We start from the raw sequence: 24,332 nt of genomic DNA on the forward strand, positions 1-24,332 counted from the left end.
GCTGTCCACTGGCTTGTCACCACGTTAGATATAGGAATCTGATAACACCAGGATAAAATGATTAACAAACCGCCACAAACATTTTATGTATTATGAGTTGGAGGTTGTGGGGTTGTTTGTGGATGTAAGCTTTGCAATAAATTCAAGAAGAGACTATGTATTGTCGAAGTGGCATTTGCTTCCTCCTTGTGGCGTTCCTCGCAGGTATGGTACCAACTGTTTTGTTACACAACCATATTTGTAATGTACTAGAAGTGATCATTTGTCATAAAGGTATTCATTCAGTTAGAAGCAGCCTTACAACTTTGTAGGAGAACTTGGACAATGATGACATGCTCACACAATGCCCTTGTTGAAACAATGTGTAAACTTTGCTCCATCTTATAGATAAGTGTGTGTAAAGACAAGGGCCATCCACCACAGGGGACAAGGTGTATCTGTGTACTTGTCATGTGTCATGGTGTATGTGTACATGCCAATAGGATGATTTTATCACATTTTGATTGTCAGCTAATCGCGCTTGAGACAGGATGAGCCTGCTTGAATGATTTCAAATATATATTTGTGAGGTATGTCACTAAGAATATTAACTAAATTCCCAATGAAAAACAAAAAATTCTTTTTTCTCAGCAGTGTTTAAAGATTTAGAGTATTCAATAATTTGAAACACATTTCCCTCTTTCTTGTTCCTGTCATCAGTGACATGAATAATCAGCTGTCAAGGCTGTGTGATTAGCTACTAGTAGTCTGGTTATTATAAGAATATGAGAATGTTATATTTCAGTATGGGAATACTGCCATCATTTCTTGCAGATTTGGGGCTTAACTAATATCATCCTCTTACAGCACCTATGTTTATAACAAACTGACAAATGGTGGTTCAGGGGAGTCACTTAATGGAATATGGGCAACCATTTGTAAATTACTGATTAATTAATGACTGAAGTGAAATTTATCAACTATCTTTGTTCTTCAACTTCATTACATGAAGAATTGAATAAACACTTCATCAATCATATCCATGTTTTAAGGATGTGCTTTGTAGTCTAGTGGACACGGCATCTATCCTGACAATGGAAAGTAAGTGGTTTGATCCTGGCTGATTCAGACCAAAAGAAATTAAACATATACGCTTTATTCTGAAACACAAATGTAAACTCATATACAAGGTGTTTTTTAGATGATCACAGACCTTGATGGACCAAGCCCGAACCTTAGGACTCCATTTCAGCCTAAATAGACACAACTTAATGTTACCATGGTAATACATGCATTGATAATGTCATTAACATGGGGAGACCTTAGTGGTTGACTGCAAACACAAACATTCATACAAAAGGCACAGGAACAGGTCTGCTGCAATCATAGAAATTCATACAATAATACAAAATATAGCCCACTTTCATTTTAACAGAACTAAAATAATTCGTAACATGTTTTTCTGGCTGTACGTGTTCACTGCAACAGGGGTTTAAATGTACTTAAAGTGTGGTGTAAAGTTTTTTCAGAATTATTTTTATATTATGCCCATATTCAGATTGTCAGAGTAGATTTTCACTATTTTTCTATTCAGTTTCTGCCCTGAAGTATGAGACTGGAAAGACATACAAGTATTCGTACAGCACATCAGTGTTGTTTAACGACCTGGACAGTCGCAAGGCGACCAAGGCTCAGAGGGACACTGGAGTACATCTCTCCCTCGGCCTGGACATCACACCCCTGATACAGGAGGATGAGTCACAGCTGTTCAAGTTGAAGGTGGGTTACATACTCAGCATGTTTAGTATTGCAGGTATAGATAAGGGACAGGTATTGGATGTAGTACTTTGCAGCATGTCTTCTTTTTTTATGTATCTGAAAAAATATCTCAGAGAGTATTGTTTGGTTTACATTTTATAAGTATGTTTTAAATAGGCGTTTGTGAATTATGAAAATCATGTATGTGTACATCTATCAAAATGGCCTATGTCCTGGAGCAGTGACCAAGAAAACTTCTGTCTTTAGTGAAACTCCCAATCTTTTTGTTTGCAGGATGGAAGAGTTATTTCATTGTAATAACCCAAAATATTGACACATTTCCTATTACAATCTAGTCCTGAAGAATTTTAGTGACAGGTATGAAATCAAAGACAGGACAAAAAACCTGACTGTACCTCATTGTATTTACAGGAGCCTTCACATTGTTGAGACTGAGAAGGCTTCTTTTTTAAGTGATGTCATTACCTGGTTTAAAGATTCTGCAGAAATTATCACATCAGATACGCACTGGAATGCTTACTACAAATAACAAATATCCTGTTACTGTTCCTCTCCTTATGTCTTCCTTATTTACAGAAGAAGAAGAAAGAAAGAAGAAAAATATTTTATTTCTGTGTCACTTGGTCATACAGTTACATAGCATTAAATGGCATGATAAAACATATTGCATGATATAAAATATTGTGGGTTAAAGAAGTAAGCATACAACCTGTATAGGTTATTGAGACACCATAACACATTGGTTCAAATTGAAATGTAGATAAAATAGATAAATATATATGCAGATAAAAACATTGACCAGAAAACTGTGTTAATCAGATAACTTCCAAGGCTTGTTATTTAATGTTAATGATTCTTTGGGGTGGAGGGAAATGTGGGTGTCTGTGTGATGATGTGGACTTATTGAAGTGATAATCTTGACCCTATATTTAAGTTTGTAACATAAACCCATGAAGACCTGGGTTAGAATGGGTGTTCCACAAATAGTGCTTGTCATAAGAAGCACCTAACAGGATCGAGTGGTCAGACTCACTGACTTGGTTGATACAGGTCATAGTATCCCACTTGTGTAGATGGATGCTCATGGTGCAGACGGATTATCTCGTCCAGACTTGATTATTCACTGAATGCCACCACGTAGCTGGTTTATTGATGAATGTGGCATTAAACAAATGAACAGTACTAACTGGTCACACTTTATCACACAAGCAAATGTATCTGGAATATTAAATCATCACACAAGCAAATGTATCTGGAATATTAAATCATCAGTATGGTATTTAGACATGTTATATCATGTATGCGGTGTTCCAGCTTAACACTGCCACAGTCCTGAGTGCATCCAGGGAGAACCAGGAGAGGACCTTGGGCACCTTGCTCAAGTACCCTGTGTACTTTGAGTTGAACAAGGACAGCATGGGAAGGCTGTTCGTCCCTGAGACAGAGTCGACATTCTGCAGCAACGTCAAGAAGGGCATCATCTCCCTCTTCCAAGTGCAGGAACAGCCTGGGGACAGATCAGAGGTAGGTGTGATGTGTCAGCAGTCAGTAGGGGGATAGAATGTTCATGCAGTGTTAATGTGTGTAATCTACCTTCTTTGGGAGGCATTTAGTTCAGTATTTAGTGGCTATAGGCATAATAGTGCATGAGTTGGAACACATTCCACTGAACAATCTGAGTGTTTCATGATTTCTGATTTAAGGTGTTAATAGTTTCTTTGCTTCATATCTCGACAGGCTGCTGCATCCCATTAACCCTGCAACATAATTAGTCATAATGCAACCCTATGCTGTGACTTTGTTTTTACCATTTGTCCATTCTGTCTGCATTTTAACTTTGGTGTAACCTTACACTGTTCTAAGCATATTATTGTGATTATAAGACTGATGTAATCACACTGTTATAGCTTTGTTATGACTTGATTACATATCTTTTAGAACCTGATGGTTATTTTACATAACTGTACAATAAGTCTGTTTCAACCTTACAGTGTTAAAACCATGATATAAATGTTATCTAACCTTACTGTAATCTTACTCTGTTACAAGACTGTAATAATTCTGTTGTAGTCATACTGTTATCAACGTTATTACAGATAGATGTGTCCGGAGAGTGCCTGGTCCTCTACACGCAGACCTCACCCACTCAGATCACCAAGACCAAGAAGGAATGCAGTAATCTCGAGATTGCTGGAGAGTTCTCAAGCCCCAATAAAGTAGGTGCATAAATTACATACCAATAAAGTAGATGAACATACAGTTCAGGAAATCCTTATTACTCTGTACAGTTATCTCCATTTTAATGATTTCTGGCTACACTTGCTTCTGCAGTTTCTTGATTCTTTTTGGTCTCATAAGACAGATATATCTCGCAGTTCAATCTGTGTGACTGTAAGTCTGAATGTGTTTTAAGTCTGAATGTGTTTTGAAACAGGTCAGTGAAATGACTTTTATTGCAGATTCTTGGTGTGACTGTTGCCAGCAAAACAACTCTAGATTATGAATTTGAAAATGGAATAATAAAGTCGATAAGTGGAGTGAATGCTGTGTCCAGTCATCTCAACATGAGGTCCTCCATGAATGGTGGCGCCACTGTCAGGTATGAAAAACAATGAAAAACATTGAGATCCTTATTTTCCATGCTGTCATTGAACTTCTGTATTTAGGTCTGGACATTTCAAAGTAGTATTTTAACTTTTAGAATTCAAAACATCACAATAAAGACAATACCAATATGCAGAAAACATTTGTGCTCCAAAATCAAAATGTCATAAATGTCAAGAAGATAAATCTGAAAAATACGAACTGTGCTTCAAAATGTATAAATCATATTAAAGAAATAAATTTCAAATAGAAAATCAAAATCCTCAACATGATAAAAGAAATGTTATTTAATCCTTTTTACTACTGAATGCTAAAAATGCTGATAGGCCCAAGAACTTCCTGTTAAATCTCTATTCCCCTACCCAAACCCCCAGTCCTTTAAAGTTGATTCTCAATCTTGTTAATTTCAACATGGGTTATCCCAGGAAAATATATCAAGTTTTCATGATTGTACGAAGACATATCCAGCGGTAAGCATAAGTCTGTAAAAGCAGTTTAAAAGAATCTCATGGTCTATGAGCAGAGTGACTTAAGCATCCTTTCTGTAAAGTACACCATATCATCATAGTTATAAAATTGGTCTGTACCTTTTTTCAGCCAAAAATTAACATTCCAAGGTGCTTCACCATCCAGTGAATCTGTGTCAGCTGCTGATATTGATTCAGGCATACCCATGTTAGAAAAAGGTAATGTTTGCCTCAGAACTGCTGAGTTTTACAAAGGAGACAGTCTGAAAGGAATGTTGTCATTTCTGTTCAAACCTGAAAGCTGATTAGAGACAGGAAGTCAATATGGTAGGATGTGTGGAAAATGTATATTATTCTCCTGGAATACAATTTATTGTCAGGTTTTACTGTAAATTGTCAGCTAGGCATGATGAAACAATTATATGTTGTTGGTCCCCAAAGAGTTGCTTGTTTTCTTCTTTAGGAGAGAACTCTATGTATGTTTTGATATGCTTATAAAAATATATCATACAAAGGTTCATGCACATGCACAAAGCCATAGATACACAAATCTGAAATGTTCGGCTTGTAACCAAGAGCTCATAATGTTGAACATTTAACCATTTATGTGCCTTTTAAAGTGAAATACTACGATAATGCAAACCCATAAAGCCATGAGCCAGTTTCTAACAAGCATCAAAAATAAATAATCTCTTTTGCATGTAGTTAATGCATCTGTACAACAGGAAGCATAACTATTCTGTCCTTGTTTAGATTGATTTTCTTAGATTTTGTATATGGATGTTTGAGAGAAGGTAAAAACTATTGATGCATTATAGTAACCATTCAAACCTAATTGATATTTATTTTGCTTTTGTCTCTAATTTCTTTCAGAAGTAGGGAAGAACTTTAGATTGTCATTGCTACCAACTGAGTCTGAAATCACTCAATGTATAGAAAACTGTGAATCTGTAAGTATGGCACTGAAACATTACATGTAATATTCTTTAAAAAGAAATTCTTCACTGAACATACAAAGTTATTTTTGACATATCAGTCTTATTGTATATTCATGTAAAAAACTCCAAAGAACTCCTGTCTGTGTTAATACTTGAAAATCTCATAAAATATGAATGAAAATTTGTAATTCTGTAATACTGTGGTTCATAGATTTGCTTTGTGTGCTTTAATTACATGGCTACTGATTTGCTTTGTGTGCTTTAATTACATGGCTACTATAAGTGATCCTAATTTATGTTGTTTGCTTGAATTTTGAAAACCATTTACAAAAGCTGTATCATTACCCTTTACTTCAGCCAACAAAGATATTAAGCAAGGTGCACGAAGATCTGGTGGCAGACAAAGTGTCAACTGTTGCATCTGCTAAAGCATTTATGAAGATGTTGAAGAGTTTCCGCAATGCTGGGAAGCAAACGATAGCTGAAGTCTTGACCAGCCCAGACTCTTATTACACTGTGTGAGTACTTATCTCTTAATGCATAGATGGAGATGTTTTGTTTTGGGTCATTCATTCATTCATTCATTCATTCATTCATTCATTCATTCATTCATTCATTCATTCATTCATTCATTCATTCATTCATTCATTGTTAAAGATCCACATTGCATTTTAGGGTTTTTAGTCAAAAATATGTTCATTACTTCTTTGAAGCATACAGTTGCTGGTTCCAGTCCTTAGTCTCTGCAGTGTATGGCTTGTGGGTGCACAGCCCTGTCTCTGTACAAATGTTTGGCAAAACAAAGTATACGTCTGAAAATTGGATTTAATCAAACAATCATAGGCATTACAAGACTGAAAACACTGCAAATTAAGATCCATAGCACATCTTTAATACTTGTATTGAATTCATTCCAAATGAATAACCATGTCTTCGTTTCATATAGGTGTATATTTTGTTTTTGCCTGACAGTTTGAATAGAAATAGATGAGTGTGTAAATAGTGTTTGAAAGTAAATGGCTACCAATTTCATTGTTTTAACTTCAAATTCCTGTAAATCCAGTATTTTATAAAATCACTGTCCATCTAGTCCCCAGCTGATTGACATAGCCACTGCATCCCAGACATCAGCTGCCCAGAAAGCCATGATGGAGCTGCTGGTTTTTGAGGAGGACTATGGCACTGAACACCCGGAGCGGTACCTCCTGGCAGCCACCTACTCCACTCACCCAGGGGAGTACCTCCTCAAGGACCTACTGGTGGGTGTTTCTTGGGTCAGGCGTGGGGCTGTGTGTATGCAGATACAGTAGGTGGCTTGATTGCTGCCAGCCCATTTGAAATTATACAAGTGATTAAAGACCAGGTTCTACCTTTCTTATTTCCTTTTTAAATATTTCCTACTTAAAAAAAAGAAAACCATTTCAAGAGCAGAAGCAATTATTTGATTTAGTCTTATGCCAGTTATTTAACTGTGCCAGGATTCACCATAATGTCGCATGAACTCATAAACTTTTGGACTAACCTCAGTATTGATTGGTTTTAAACATGAAGAAAGATTTTAGCTAAAGAATTTCCTTCTCATAAACATCTGACATAAGGAGTATAAGTTGTATCATGCAAACCATTAACAGATGCACTTTTTTGTCCCTGCTATTTAACCTCTTAATCATATCATTTTTATTCTTGCAATAATATTTGTATTGTGTGATGTGTTAGGGGAGATCCATGATTTTGAAAAATCCCAATTTCAGAAGAACACAAACATATGATATCCTGATATTTAAAGAATACACACCTCTCTTTAGATCTGAAAGTAAACATGGCCAGTACTAATATGTTTGTTTTTCAAATTATGAAACTGAACATGAAATGAAGCCAGTATCTGGACATTTCAGAACATACTGAAGAAACCAGTGCCAAATGAGAGTTTGAAGGAGTCCTTGCTCCTGGCCACTGGTGCTGTCGTCCACACGTACTGTCAGGTCAAGGACCAGTGCACTCACCAGGTATGATGCAGAGATTGTTATACAAGCCCCCTGTGTCATTCTTACTATAAGAACACTTGTATGTTCCATGAGTAAGGGCAATATATGAATTAATAGTCAAGTGTGACAAAATCAGGACAAATAAAGAGTGGAATAAAAAATTTTATCACCCATTATTTCTAAACCCTTTATGCAACTGCAGGAACACGACTGAACAGGTGAGTAGCCTGGTTTGTTGTGAATTTTGTCTTTTTGGTATTGATTTTTCACTGAATTTCTCAGTGAATTGCTTTGTGTTTAACGATTCCACTAGCTTCTGCAATTTCTTACACTATTTTACAAATCCCTCTAAAAATAAACTAACAGTTGTCAGTAATTTTGCGATTTGAACATTTTGTTAGATATTAAAAGGAACATGCTAATAACAACTTGTCTAATAAAATTAACTGATTTTTTGCGGTCACAGAAACTTGCAGTATGTTGTAGTTAAATGTGTATGATGAAATAAGGTTTAAACAAACTAAAATTAGTGTTTTGTTTGAGTTCAATATAATCATTGTAAACATTATTTTAAGGTTCAGTAGCAGAAGCTTAAGCATGGTTTTGTTCAAGGTTTAACATTTTTCATAGTCATACTAGTTCACTGATGCTTCAAACTAGATGTTTATTTAACGTAGCTAGATTTTACTACATTATACCACACTTTAGACGTAAAGGACAAAAATTAACTGGTGGTTGTATCAGTTTTGTGTATTTTCTTTAACCTCCATATATTTTGTTGTCAGACTTACAGACTAGGTATGTCTGGAAACACTTAACTGATTGATTCTTTACAGGTTGTACAAGACTTCCGCACTCTTTTGGTGGAGGGACTTGCAAAATGTACAGACGATGCTTGTCGCCTTACATACCTGCGTTCACTAGGCAACACCGGTCTTCCTGACACTGTTCCTGTCATCATGAAGCTGGCTGTAGACAGCAACAACAGCATGGTGTCTATCACAGCAATAGAGGCACTACGCCGAGTTCCCAGGAAGTTCATCACTGAAGAGGTAGTTGCTTCAGATGTTCTCATTTATTAACTTACATCTTCAAATGTTCTCATTTATTGTGTGAAAGGAATAAACAATCACATTCATTATAACATCACTCAGCAGAGAGCAATCAGTGTGTGGCACCAGTTACTTCCCTTCGTTGGTTGTACCTGCAGACATGGAGCCATGAAACACATATTTGGATTAGTGGTAAAAAGTATGGCAATCTAATATGCAGAGTTACTTACCTTTGCTGTGGCAGTATTTGCTTGTCAAAATTTTAAATCTTAGAGTTATCTTAGTTGTTAAAGGGGCACTGATGCAGAGCGAATAATGTTTCTCGCCAACTGTCTAATTACGAAACCAAACCGCAAATTGGTCAGCGCCCGCTCCTTTGACCGTGAAGTACAAAAGAACTGGGCTCCTGTCCATATTAGCAGAATTTCTTCACCTAAACAGTCAGGAGGCCAAATGCCCATCATATGCCATTTGTTTAAAAATATCCATGGTATTCCTTGTCCTTGTCTGATCGTAACCAAATATCCCAGCAGTGTAGTTCTTTTCGGATGCTTGGATGGTATAGTTACTGATCCAATTTGATCCTATTTCTGTGTTTTTAACCTCAATATTTAATCATGTTACATGAAAATATGATGTCTACAGGCACTTAGCAAGCCATTTGTTTCAGTATGGAAGATTGCAAAGCTTTATATTTAGGTAGTTTTGAGTGTTGGTTCAGCTATGATAGCAAATATCATACGTAAATTTTGGTAGCTATGGTAGCTACAATGGTTTATTATTTATGATAATAAAAACACACTGTTGATTTATTTGAATTTGTAAACAAAAAATGATGACTTTGCCTTTGGCAGAGAAATCAGAAAATTTTCTTACGTAAAAAAACCCCTTATTTCACCTATTTACCCAAGTACACAGCAAATGCCTGTGTGTATTCCTTATGTAACGAAATTCCGTTGGTATCCTCAAAACAGTTTCGGCCCATAAGTGTTTTCAGGCTGCATGCGACACAGAGATTACATCTTCCTTGCTGTAACTCGCGTTTGATGGTGTAAACCTACACGTGTTATTTGTCATCATTCTCTTGATGGTCAATTAATGAATTTGTAACAGGTATAATTAGTAGTAACACGGCTTCGGTTACTCAACAAAGGTTCCCATTTGGCATTTCTCCTGTCTGGAGTAAATACTCAACATTATGAATTAAGGTCTGTAATGGCAAATATATTGTATGTTATGTAATATGTGCATGTAAGTGATGCAAAAGGGTTTATCAGCTGAGTTACAAAAACAAACATCGATCAAAGGATTAACCGATAACACACTGATTGATTAATTACTTTTATCTTCTGGCAGATTTGTCAAAAGGCAGTGTGTGTAGATGACTACACCCTGTCGTAAAGTGTGAGTGCAAAAACAACATCCTCCCTTCAAAGAATTAACCACCCTTGCGTTGATTGATTGATTGCTCATTATTGGTTAACTAAATTACTTAGAATAGCGGACATCATACAATCAGTTGCCAGGTGTGCTATCTTGGGTGACCAATGAGATGTTTATCTGGTTTTCACCAACGAAAGACGTGAAACGATGTGTTACTTTTTCGCAAATTAGACAGTTGTAAGACACGCGACACAGAGCATGATTATTTACCAGCTGCAGATGAATGGAATACGATTTCTTTTACGTGGATATTGATTAATACATTCCTGAACAAGGTAGTAGCCTGACATTGTTACTATAAAATTAGTCTGCTTTACATTCATTGTTTGCATTTTGTTTTAATCTATTTGTTGTAGCATTCAGCAGAATCTGTATGACAGAAAACACACACTAGATCGTGTATATGTGTGAAATAGGATCCACATTGGCAATCTATACAATGTATAAATGTTGCTGTTATGTTAGAAATTTACTATAAGCATAAGCAGATCGCGTGTTCTTTTGTTAATTTTCAGAATCATATAAATATGACAATAAACTAATTAGGGTTATGAGACAAAATATAGAGACGTACATTGGCTTCGTTATTTTTCCGTCCTAATAGTTTTTTACCATTTCTACCTCTGGCAGATGATTAACCTTCAAAGTGTTTCATTTGTTTTCATAATACATTTGTAATGAAGTATAAATGACTTCACCTAAGTTGATCTGTCTATAATTAAACTATCAATTGCTCTTATGGACTGCGCAGCAGAGGTCACGAACCAGTCACAAATTCTGGGATATCATCCGGGTACTCACGGGAGAAAAACAATAACAAAAGTTTACACCAGTCCACGGAAATTGCTCCGCATCAGTGCCCCTTTAACATCTGTCATCTGTGAACCTGTCATCCTTCCAACAAAGCAGTGTCACTACTTCGGACTTTTCTCATTTTCTGGCTTTGTAGGTGAGAGCTTCCCTGTCTCTCATGTTCCATCAGAGCATGCGTCACTATGACAGCAGCGTGCGGGTGGTGGCGCTGGATCTCCTGCTGCAGCATGACCTGACCCTGATGGAGTTGCGTAACATCATCCTTGCCATGGCTGACAGGGAACACCATGAGCTCTCCACCTTCATCAAGATGAAAATCCTTGACTTGGCACAGAATGACGAGAATCTCAGGTATGGGTTCATACAACCACATAATGAAATGTGTGTAACTAGTCATCGTGGTCTTGTTATTTGGAGATTGGATGTTTTCTTCATGTTTTCATTGCCTGGAAAACTGATTCTGAATCAGTGTTTTTTACTGAAAATTGAGGAACTGTATTAGTGTCACGGTCTACATATATCGTTCTTACATCTGCATGGAAAATATTTTCATCCTCAAAGATAATGCTTTCATCCATGTAGAAGATATCACTATCTCCAAACACAATATCAAAATTATTACTGAGGTCATAATGTGAAGTTGAGACCCTGCCATTTAATTATATTTCTATCCAGTCAGACTCCATGTTACAGCTGTACATTATTCTCCATTACTGTGACTTAAGTTCACTGACAATTGCTTATTTATTGATTTACAGGAGCAAATTACAGAAAATATTTAAGCAGACCAGAATCAACAATTACCAGCTGATGGCCCAGGGGGGAAAGTCCAGTTCCTTCACCGGCTACCTTGCAAGTAAGTTCACACATTGTCCAATCCAACTGGTCCTAATAACCCCTATCATATGATGAGAAAATAAAATATTGACGGTACTGACCGAAAAAAAGCTACTATCATTGAAATATCAGTCAGATAATTGGTTGCCAACAGACCACTGCACCACTGAAAGTGTTAAAAACATTCAGGACTAAAATTAAATTCTGAATTTGAATGGCAACTAAAAACAGTTTTCAACAATAAAATAATATTATTTCACATCTTTGAAAGAAAGAAAATATATTGTGCTTATAGAGCAGTACACAAACAAAGCCACTGGTAATTCATCTCTTTGATACTTTAGTAGTTGAAAACCTACCCTGGATATCACAAATGCTGATAATAAGATCTTCCAACTCATTGAAATGTCTGTTCCAAACTGATTTTCCAAACACTGTTACATTGTTACATTGTAAATGTCTAAAAGACCATGATAAACTTGACTCTGCAGAAACTGAAGACCTCAACTGCACATACAACCTGTTGTTTGAAAACTCCAACTCTGGTGTTATGAAGCGCAGTGGGATGAAGGTCAATCTGTTTGGAAAAATGGAACAGCCTTTTATGAGTGTAAGTTGTTTTGGTTTATGAACTTCATGAATGTAAGTTGTGCATCAAGTGCGATTCACGTTAGCAGATACATTAATCATTAGAAATATTACACTGCTGATGCTTCCTGAAGTCGGTTCAGGGTTGACATATTTCAAAATCTGAATCACTTTCTCTAGAGTTTTGTTTGTTTTCTTCCCACTTAAAGGTCACATGCAACGTAAAACACAACTTTGCAGATTCTGATACATTTCGGTATGCACTTACTGAAACAAATCATCAAAAATGCCAAATCAACCTATAAAGCTGAAAAAAAACATGATGCAAAAAATGCCCACGAATTCGGAGTTCAAACAATTCACTAAATTTCCCCCAGCGCTGGGGGAAAAAGTGGTTTCAACAGCTGTGTTGCGCTCCACCCATAACGCATGCACAGTGAATAGGTTCGGAGTGTGAGGTCATGAGCAGTAGTCTAATCTTGGTTGTGTACACAAACAAGTAAATAACCTACTCGTTACATAGAAAAAGCAGTCTGTTGCAGAGTAAGCTCAATGTCTGGTTTATTGACACCTATATGTCTGCCTGCCTGTCTGCTAAAGACAATATGCAATACACAGCTTCAATCATTGACCACATGCAATTTGAACTTTACACTATCAGGTAGTATGCCATAAACAAAATAAATTGATTTATGACTCATGCACCAGGATCCTGTCCCTGCCACGTTATGTAATTAGGTAGGTGTGATACTTGTACACATGACATGTTTTCATGTCCATTGGTTGAAACAAACTGCATCCATTTTTCTCAGATGACTGGATCTGACCGAAAATGGTGCAAACTCTTGTCAGTCTCAAGTCCTGCTTTGTACTTGGACAAAACAGTGTCCAGCCATGCAGTAGTTCCAATGATTTTTTATTGGATCGAATGCAAATTCAGAGAACATGTATTTACAAAAACCAACATCTCTATATACATTCTTTGGGGGTAACAACTTCTTCTAGTGTATATGATTTTGTTTGACAACAGTATATGAATAAGTCATTATCCATGAGGAACCTTACTTTCTTGTGACTTGCCATACTTCTAAAATCAAACAGATCACCTTTCTGTACACACAATGAGGATTTGTGTGTTCAATTTTTTCAGATTGGGATATACGGTGAGGCGTTGGAGTCTCTGATGGGTGAGGAGGAAGTTCCTGCAGAGGGTGAGGGAGAAGGGGATGCAGCAGGCCCCGAGATTGCTGCTGGATTGTCATTTTACCTGATGGATGTTCTTCTCAAGCAGTATGAGTTCTTCCGGGGAATGTCTGGGCTGATGTCTGCGGTTTGGAATGCACCATCAGAACTTACCTCAGCACTCCAGGTAAGCAAACTGTTGGAGATTTTGTCAGAGTAGGGCTCTGAAATGGACTTGCAGGAACACTACCCAGAAACAATGTTTATTTACTAATATCTGGAATATACAATATGTTCTTGGAGGTAGTAATGATATTTTCTAAACATGAAACAATATCTTTTTCCAGAGACGTTTATTCTTCTTCTGTATGGCATAATGTCTATTATGGCAATATGCAATTTGCAAAACACTTGATTTTCATTACTTAGTGTGTTGTCTTGCAACAAAGTAGACAGGAACGGGTAGTGAAACCGAAATCAATGGCAAGAGGAATATTTAACATGGTAACTGGAGATGCCAACCGCTATAATGTTGGCAGAGTTACCCCAAATTTTCCAAGGAAAACCTTTATCCGATTTAATGTCCAGTTTCTCAATAAATTATTCAAAATGTTATAAAAGTAATCCCAACATCTAATTTATCGATTGTGTTGTTTATATCTCCATTTTTTGCACTGGATCTAAGTTGGTGTGAAAATTCAGTGAAAAAAGACCTCCATAGCCTTACAATAGCTTATATGAGGCCTAAATTTGTAAAATTTACTTGGGGGACTCCCTCCAAGTCCCAATGTATGGGATTGCAGACCCACCATCGAAATGCTGCATGTTTTGCCAGTGACCACTGTGTCATAACCTCATTATTATTCTTGTCCGTGTCTAAATGTCTAAATCTAAATGTCTACATCTCTGAGTAACAGTACAACTGTAAGGTAAAATAGGTTTCTTACGTCTGCTGTTGACAATGACTCGTCTCAAAAATGTTTAAATAACATAATTATTCTCTCACACTTATGATGGGAGTTATGCAAGTGACATATACATTGCCACTGTATTGATGAAGCTTAGTAAAATTGTACCCCTGTTCTTGGATTTTCCTGTGGTACATATGTGGTGTTTCTGCCAGAGGTAAGTCCCACCATTGTGCAGTCCTTGCAGGGATCTCTGAGGCACCAGCAATGCGCACCCCAGGAACCATGCTGCATAAGTATTGATAAGACTGCTTTGTGAAATTTAAACCAGTCAGCCTAATTCAGTACTTGAATCAAGTTTGAATTCTAGAATGTATTCTGGACTGCAAAACTTTTGCAGACAACCATGGATATATGCATCATGTTCAACCATTTGAAGAGTTTTGCTGTTGTGGCAGGGCAACCTGTTGCTGCAGGACCACTCCCAGAGAGTTCATCTGTCCAATGGCCTCATCCTCAATGTGGAAGTCATTGGTGTCATCTCAATCGACCTTGCTGGATATGTCAGCATCAGTTTGTGGAACAGGAACTGTAATTCACTCATCAAAAACAGGTTGGTCGCATTTTATGATTAATTCCTTGTTTTGTTAGCTCTAGATCTACTGAAAGTTTTCATGCATACTTCTAGGAAATTTGACACCATATCCTGTGACATTGATGAAACATCCATGTCTGGCTTGCTTGGTAATGAACTATCTTTTTTAGGGTGAATTTCATTTACAGCAAGATATGATGAGTCATTAATGGGTCATGACAAGACAACATTGCCTTCTGAAAATATGATAAGGATCCCTTTGAGAAACTCCTCACTATCTCTGACGCTCTCATCTAAACAACTCCTGAAACTATTCAACATGTTTATGTCGGACATCACATCATGGTGTTCCTGTTTATGTAGTGGAGCCCTGTATGTAGAAGGGAACATGAGACTTGAGTCCTCCGAGCTGGGAGCAGGGATTACATACAGTGGAGAGGGGCAGTCGGCTATTGACTTCCTGTCTGACGCAGACTTTTATGAGATGCCACTCACACTGTGCCTACAGATGAAAAGACCAGAATTTAAATTCAGGTGAGTTCCAGTAGGTTTCTATGATGACTTAATGTGGTTACTCATGGTAATGATTTATGGCAGGTGATAGATATGTTCATTTTGCTCTTAATGAGTAAGTGAGTTTAATGTTGTTTCTAACAGTTAATCATCAGTATCTCAGCACATCAATTTTAGTGTCACCTGATGTGGTCCACTTTTGTTGCCTTGTTTTACAACAGGAATAGCTCTGACAGACTAAGGATAAATATACGGATAAATCTGAAGTTTGTAATGCAGACCCAGAGGTCTTGGTCATCAGAATGGCACCTTCGTTAGTGTAGCACCAGTGCCAACTTTTGGTTGATATTTTATGTATATCATGTGTTTAAAATGCTAATTTCATATCACAGCAGTTTGTAAAGGCGTGTCTGTGCATTCATGTATGCAATATTTGTTACCAGGGAAACAGTGAGCAAGTACGAACATATCAAGGGGCTGAAGAAGTATAACATTCGGCTCAGCAAGACAAAGTCTATATCAGGAGAGTCCTTCTTCCTGAACAAAGCCAACTCAGAAGAGTGTAAACAAATGAAGAAGGAAGAAGCATAACAGGTGGGCGTCACTACATGTTGCTATGTGTCATCAATATCAGTGTGTATCAGTTTATATCAATGAGTGTCTTTGTGTGCCATTACATGCCACAGTGTGTCATTATGTGTTACAGTGTTTCATGTGTTACAGAGTCATTGTCAGTTACTGTGTATAAATGGAAGTAATCAGTATGATTGTGTGTCATTATATGTCACAGTGTGTCATTATGTGTTGAATTGTGTCATGTTTACAGTGTGTCATTGTCAGTTACTGTGTATAAATGGAAGTAATCAGTATGATTGTGTGTCATTATATGTCACAGTGTGTCATTATGTGTTGAATTGTGTCATGTTTACAGTGTGTCATTGTCAGTTACTGTGTATAAATGGAAGTAATCAGTATCATTGTGTGTCATTACATGTCACAGTGTACATGTGTCAGAATACAATGCATCACAGTCATATTGTGTGCAGTTGTGTGATTGTGTTATCCGTTCATTGTGTAGCACTGTATATCAGTGTGTGTTCTTGTGTTACTGTTTGTAACACTGTAACTGTCTTATCAGGTGGACCCAAACATGGCATCTGACCTACCATTTTTATTATGGCTACAAGAAAGTTCATATGAACAATCTGATGAAGACATTGTTGAAGATTTGAAGCCTTAAAGTTTGATACCTACCAGCATGAATTTAAACAGAACTGTCTGTCCATGTCCTTTCATTGAATTTAATGTTAATCTTAATATACACATATTGTTACTATACTGAAAGACACATTATTAGACATGAACTTGTGACAAGTGCCAATATCTGTAGACGATCAAAATGGAATGTACCTTGCATATCACTGAAATGTAGTAAAAGGTTTAGTCTGCAAGCTATCTTCCAAAAATAGGCTACTGACTAACAGTGTATTCTGTTATTATTGGACAGTGAAATCGAACAAGAAGGATCAAAGACTACACAACTTACAACACCTTACCACATTGGGATAACAGTTTACCTATATAAAGAAGTACACGTATGACAGCATTCCAATGTGGGAAAACAAATTATTGATCTCAACATATTTGTAATTGTTTTATTGTTGCACATGGTATTGATTGAACTGTTCAGTTTGGCATCATCAGTGTGGTCATTTTGTATAGTATGGATATGTAGCTAATCAATGCTTACACATGTGGTGTCCCTTTGGCCCAGTGGCTGTTTTAAATATACACCAGCAGTAAATGGGTACCAGGTGGGGTGAGAGAGTGATAGGACTGTTAAGCTTCAAGCCCCTCACTGGAATCATTTGTGGTATACTTTCACATAGGAGAGACAGAAAATTGATCAGTGACTGGATAACAGTGCTGGTTTGGGCATTCTTTAGGATGTGGATTTGGAGTATTATGAATATGCATAGTTTCATGACAGTAGTAGTAGTACTAGCAGCAGCAGCAGCAGCAACAGTATAGCAGTAGCAGTAGTAGTAGTAGTAGTAGCAGCAGCAGCAGGAGGAGGAGGAGTAGTAGTAATAGTAGTAGGAGGAGGAGGAGTTTAGCAGCAGCAAGTAGATAACATCACTTGTCAGTTGGAGGAATTATTCCAGGCTCATGAACCAAATAGTCTCTTCATGCCCCTTTACGGTCAAAATGGATAGCTAGATTACAGAGCAACTTCACCAGTTACTGATGTCAAACTAGTTAAGCACTAGTTACTGACCTCAACTAGGTCACATTTTATAATATAGATAGGATATTTATATAGTGCACATATCCATGCACTAATGCATGCTCAAGGCGCTGGTATTTTCCCCTCGATCACTGGATGTCAATCTCAACAACACATCGTATTTCAATCTCAACTCCCTGAGGAGTATACAGCTCTTGCTGCCACTAGGCACACCAGGTTTTTATTATTTTCATCTTAACGAGGTACCCAATTGACAGCTGGGTGGATTGGGACGCATACTCACAGCACTTTGTCCAAGTTTACTGCATGTTGCTGTACCCGCAACTAGGTGTATGTACATGTTCATGTGGCCACCATCTGGTCATATACCATTGGATTTGTGGGTTCTTTTAAGTGCACATCGTTGTGTACTGTACACTAGGGGTTGTGACAACACTGAAAGAGTCTGCACACAAAGTTGACTCCAAGGTTTTTACTCCCGGTCACAGGTGGGCTCGATCCCAAAACCTCAAACTGGATCACTAGCCTGGCGCCAGCTCGGCTACCATGCCCCACTTATGGTTACCAGAATCACAGAGACAGTGTCTCAGTTTCACACAGGCATTAATTACATCAACCTCTGAGCAGGAGCACACCTCTGAGCACAATCCTTGTTTGACTGTCATAACATTTATCAGACAAAGCCCTGAATCTGTAGGTATGAATAACAGATGTACATAATCGATGTTATCATTCTTGCACTCTCTTCACATGCAAACACTATAAATATATATTTATTTATAAATAGGAACATCTCTTGACTGATGACATTTAAATGTACAACCTTATTTTCCAACAATAATGTCTTTATTTAGTACAGTGAAATCTTTGGAAAGAACTTTTGAATTAACAATGCAGAGTGTACTCATGTTTAAGTTTAATGTTGCGGTATATATAAGATAAGTTAAAAAAAAAGAGATATATTTTAAGGTGTATATGAAAAGATAAATTTGTGTGTGTGTGTGAAAAGATAAATTTTGTGTGCGTATAAAAAGATAAGTATTGTGGCGTACATAAATAAGAAAAATGTTATAGTGTACATAAATAGGTAGACTAACTGTTAGTCTCTGAATACATATAATTTTGATAGCAACTATTGAGCCCATCAAAAATCAAAAGGAACCCTAGTAGCTGGGAACGTGAGGAAATTTGCGTCATTTACATCCAAAACTAACACATCATGTATGAACACATCATGCAAACTTCTATGTTAGATATATGTTTATCATGGTTTGTGCAGAATCCTTGTAAAATATTGCTCAGTATTCAACAAATATCAGCAAGATCACTTCTTACTGGCTGGTTGTCGATGAGTCATCTGAGAGGAGGGGCCTACCATCATTTGACTCTGTGTACCAACTGTGGGGAATCCTTCATGGAGGACCTCCATGTTCTTCTGCACTAAGCATGACATGCTTGACAACAGTGCTTCAGACCACAAGAATGTAGCTGCACTGTGTAGTTTGCTTGACCCATTTATCTTTTGATGCTGAGGAAAGGTACATGAGTCAGGAATATTTTTTGTTAATTTTTCTAACATACTGTCCTGTGCTTAGACACATATTTTCTAAGAAATATTTTTTGCATCTACATTCCTCTATTCTATCATTTTTTTATTGTAAAGAAACCTTAACAATGCCTTTTTATAATCTTTTTATAATCTTAATGAGTTCATGCCCTGCTTTGAACTGAGCTTCTGGAGATCCTAGTCAGTCTCATAGTTTCGGAACCAAGTTATTTTCCCTACTGCCTCGTCCTCTCTGCAGTTCTAAAGATTTATGTGATGGAAGTCTAGATTTCTTGAGGTTCCTCTGAAACCCTGGTCTCCCTTGGGCTGCTTTTCAATTTAAATAGGTTTCTTTGTTACTATCAAAATTATATACCATAACCAAGACATTTAGAGTTAAAATATAGAGTTAATACATTCAGAGACTAAGCATAAGTCCATGGAGATCACTTCACTTGCCTTTGCATGTATTTGTACCTGTGCCAATGATTGGGCAGGATCTGCTAATATCTTGTTGATGTCTTGTATCATCACTTATTGATTGGAATTCATGAAAACATCCTTGCAATAAAGTAAGAATCATAGAATGTATTTGCTTTTAGGAGAAATTCAAGAAAAATTACTTTGTTACTCACATTTCGTCAGACATGGTACCTTACTTCAGTGCAATGTGTTATGCAAGATATACATTATTTGATTTGAAACATTTATCTCCAAGCTCTTCAGTACGAACAAGTTATAGCTATTTATTGTGTAAAAGTTTAGACATGCACAGTAAAACATGTCATCCATAGCAAATGACTCTTGTCTCTTATCCGCTCAGAACACACTAAGGTTCTGTGACTGTGGGGGAGACCTGGGTTAGTGTTCTCTGTGGCTTTCTGGTAAACCTGGGAATAATATAGGCCAGCACAGCTGATAAGCACAGCTCATTTTTCATCTGAATCACATTCATTATCAGGATTCTACAGTACACATTTGTTTATTCCTGGTAGTAACAATCTGGTGGTCTTCCTACACTGTCAATAGGTGGTGCTTCTCTTGGGTCAGGTGATGACCTCTACAGAGTCTATTCATAGCAGCCAATCAGAAACTTCTGACAGTCTCATCATCATAAATAGGCAGGGCTTACTTTGTGGGAGGAGCTATGACTGACATATATTATTTGTTGGTGTGAGTGTATCTAATGCTGTTTTGCAATATGGTAGAGACAGGTGCATTTGTTTTTCTGCTGCATTCAATGCTGATCTGTTATGCCAGAGGTAAGATCGGATATCATTGCCTCATGGTTTTATGAATCACTGATGTGTGGATGTGCAAGGAGACAGGAAGAACCAATCAAGCTTCAGCTTTTGGTGGATCAGTCTGTCATAATTTGTCATGTATTATGTCATAGATGAGTCAAGAAAGCATCTGGATGTGACTTGTAACCTTACCTAAAGCATAGCATGTTTCTCCAGCTTCTTACGCCATTGAGACATCTTGGTTTGGCAAAAGTACTGTCATGAATGAGAGCCATTTCCATTGTGATCTGTGCTATTAATATTACAGAAGACCCTTTCCTTCAAGAATAACTGCTATTAAATACTTTTCAAAGTTAGGTCAACACAGCAGTGTTAAAGATAGTATAATCAGTGTTTTAAATATCAGGGTCAATGACCCCTAAAACTCCACATGACTCTGCATTTTTTATGTAATATCTATCCTATAAGCAATATCTCTGATATCTGGCTACTCATTTCACAAGATAATGAATCACTCGACCTACACATAAATAAACAAAACAGTCACCTAGTAACATAAAATATCCAATGTGAACAATAAGTGACATTGATGTGCAAGATGTTTCTTTTGCAATACTGAGACCAAGTCAGTTTTTAACCTGTGGGGGTTCAAGTTCGATACAATCAGAGTTCTCATCAGCAGCAAGGCTAGCATCATCACCATCAGTGCCTCAGCTAGCTGCCTCACAACAAAGGGTAACTGTTGCACGTTCCATGACACAAAGGGATGCAAGAGCGTGTAATTGGAACAGTGTCAGCCTTCCTTCAAGGTCAACATCTGGAGAACATCTTAGGAGTTGGGTGGGTTTGTTTGTTAATTCAGACTGTCATCAGGCAGTTAGTGACAAGTCTAGACCAATCTCTTTAATCTTAAGCATTCCTGTACACAATCTCTCAGTTTCTAGTGTACAGGAAAAGTCCTGGTTTGTTTCTACTTTGATACTGACCAGAGACTAGGCCTCAGTCTCTGGCAACTGGATAGGCAATTGTTGTGATAGCATGCTGTATACTAGTTCTCAGTCTGTTATGCAGGACATATTACTGATTGCAACCATGGTGACAACTTGATTGCAACTGTTTCTGTTATGCAGAACATAATCTTGATTGCGACCATGGTGACAACTTGACTGCAACTGTTGTGGCAGCATGCTGTATACTAGCTCTCAGTCTCTTATGAAAGAGCATATTACTGATTGCAACCATTGTGACAACTGTATACAAGCTCCCAGTTTTGGGTGTGCAGAACATATTTTCAACTGCAACTTTTGTGATATTTTCCTGTAGACTACCATTCAGTCTCTGCCATGCAGAACGTATTCATGATTGCAACTGTTGTGATATTATCCTGTACTAGCTCTCAGTCTCTGGCATGCAGGATATATTCTGCTTTGCAAATGTTATGAAGTTTTTCATCGGACCATTCACCAGTAACAGCATATCACTTACAGATGTGGCTTGGATATTTGGTTGTGTGACAGATTACATTTGGAGACATGTTCATGTTGGATACTGTTAGCCTGTTGATAATCCAGCAGGAAATGAACTAATTCTGATGCAGTTAAAATCAGTGTCAATCTAAGAGATTTTTCCTGTTTGCATTTCATTTTTGTCTGTTTTTCAATAAGCATTTTGCATTCTACAAATGGAAGTGCACTGGAATGTACCAGTGTAGTGAAAATGTACTTGCCGTTCCTTTGAACGTGTAGAGTATCTGCAGGTTTGTGATAATGGTGGTCCTCTGTTGATTTTTACAGTTTACTATTTAAGTAGGGTTCAGCTTGATGTGCAATAATATGCTAGATAAGGTGCTGTTACCTTGCTCAAATGTAATTACATCTTCATATTTGCTTAGAAGGAGTGTATGTGTCAATCGAATCTATCCAAAACAAACCAGAAGCAGTACTTTCACTTGGACCTGTGAGTATACTCTAGGTCTGTCCATCATATAAAGATGGTTCTTGAATCTGTATTTCCTGACTCTGACATTCATAATCAACTTCACAGCTCTTGCAAAGGCAAGACATGAATTACCAATACAAGAAATGATTGTTATATGATGACTGATAAAGGTTACTCATGTGTGCACTCTGTGAAGGGACATGTTGAAAATGGCCTAAGATTTGAGATCACTAGCACCGCCAAGATTGGGACCAGATGTTGTGTTTTCAGCATGGCTGATCCAGTGTCCCCTGCCAGGCAAACCCCGCAACATGGATCGAATTTCCTGTCTTCCGGGGGGGGGGGGGGGGGGGGGGGGGGGGAATTATAACACACAGACTGATAGCAGGGAATATACCAGTACCAAAAGCAGTTGGAATTCACAACAAATCTGAATGAAAATATGGTCACGCCTTGATTACTTAAAGCTGTTGTGTGCTGATATATTTTAACATTCATGATATATCAAGCAGCTGTTTATGTGACTGACAGCAAGTTTAACACAAGTACAAATAAGTTTCATGACGAGGATTGTATTGGTGCCAGAAACTGCCTGCTTCTTCTGCTAGAAAGTGATATTTCCTGCAAGATATGGTTGACTTTGAACTCTCATACCTAAACATTAATATTTGTAGATATACAGGATTTTTGTTGCATGTTGCATCATTTCACAATAAAATGGCTCAAAGGATAAATCTTGTATCTGGTGTTTGTGGAGCCATTTAGTACCAAGAAGTGTTTTAAACCATCTTATCTTTATATTCTGAAAAAACATTTAATATTATCTTATACTGACTTGTGCTGATGTCAAAATTGGTGAATATCATCATTTAACAGATGAACATTCTTTGACACTGTTTGCTTGGTGAATGGAGTGACATAAGATAGCAATGTGTTACACAGTGTTGTTTTTTTAGCAAATGTGTGTATATGGGCAATACTGATTAAAGTGAAGTGTTGATATGAGCTTTATCAGAGCCATGACCCTTGAGTATATAGACAAGTAACTCCTTGTTGTGTATCTGTACGTGAGTAACACCCTCACACAAGTCAGCAGATGGCGTGGGAAGAATGGGTGGTATCACTGCCAAAAAGGGAGGAAATTAAACAGTAACACATATTAAACAAATATTTTGCTTTTGAAAATTAATTTTCTCACTCAGCCATTGATCACCACATACAGTATTTAGACTAATAGTGTGTTAGGCCAAAGTTAGTGGATTACACCACAGATAGTATGTAATGTCATAGATGGTAGGGTATGTCACAGATAATAGATATTAGATGCACAGAGGTTATATCATACGTCGGGCCACATATGTATATCGAAGGTTTTAAAGTCACCTCTTGAGGCAATATATCCACGTAAGACCATGCAATTCTAGAAAATATGGCAAGTCTAGATTTCCACAGCTTCAGAAACTGATGAAAGTCTTAGGATTCCTGTTCATTATGTATTTTTTTTACTATGAACTATTTTTGCTGTAAAATATGTTCAGTTCAGAGACTTGTTGTTAGTCTCTATGTTACACCACACAATAGGTTAGATCTACATATAGTGGGTTGTACCACAGACAGTACACATGTCACACATAGTCCTTAGTAAATGTCTTAGGAGGCAATCCAACCAGCTG

The 24,332-nt window shown here is 37.3% G+C and overlaps 1 protein-coding gene across 1 annotated transcript in view; it reads left to right on the forward strand.

Moving 5' to 3' along the window:
- Nucleotides 1–24,332, forward strand: part of LOC137284063 (microsomal triglyceride transfer protein large subunit-like) — a 41,186-nt gene that overhangs the window by 2,398 nt on the left and 14,456 nt on the right. The window contains exons 2-18 of the mRNA XM_067815723.1: nt 1,574–1,758; nt 3,073–3,282; nt 3,855–3,974; nt 4,218–4,357; nt 4,960–5,048; nt 5,703–5,779; nt 6,125–6,285; nt 6,858–7,026; nt 7,663–7,773; nt 8,589–8,804; nt 11,197–11,411; nt 11,819–11,916; nt 12,389–12,507; nt 13,636–13,854; nt 15,034–15,188; nt 15,534–15,704; nt 16,127–16,277. Coding sequence (XP_067671824.1) covers nt 1,574–1,758; nt 3,073–3,282; nt 3,855–3,974; nt 4,218–4,357; nt 4,960–5,048; nt 5,703–5,779; nt 6,125–6,285; nt 6,858–7,026; nt 7,663–7,773; nt 8,589–8,804; nt 11,197–11,411; nt 11,819–11,916; nt 12,389–12,507; nt 13,636–13,854; nt 15,034–15,188; nt 15,534–15,704; nt 16,127–16,274 — 2,603 coding nt within the window. The 3' untranslated portion in view covers nt 16,275–16,277. The remainder of the gene's footprint in view (nt 1–1,573; nt 1,759–3,072; nt 3,283–3,854; nt 3,975–4,217; nt 4,358–4,959; nt 5,049–5,702; nt 5,780–6,124; nt 6,286–6,857; nt 7,027–7,662; nt 7,774–8,588; nt 8,805–11,196; nt 11,412–11,818; nt 11,917–12,388; nt 12,508–13,635; nt 13,855–15,033; nt 15,189–15,533; nt 15,705–16,126; nt 16,278–24,332) is intronic.

Source organism: Haliotis asinina, chromosome 5 (assembly GCF_037392515.1).
Source record: "Haliotis asinina isolate JCU_RB_2024 chromosome 5, JCU_Hal_asi_v2, whole genome shotgun sequence".
Taxonomy (NCBI): domain Eukaryota; kingdom Metazoa; phylum Mollusca; class Gastropoda; order Lepetellida; family Haliotidae; genus Haliotis; species Haliotis asinina.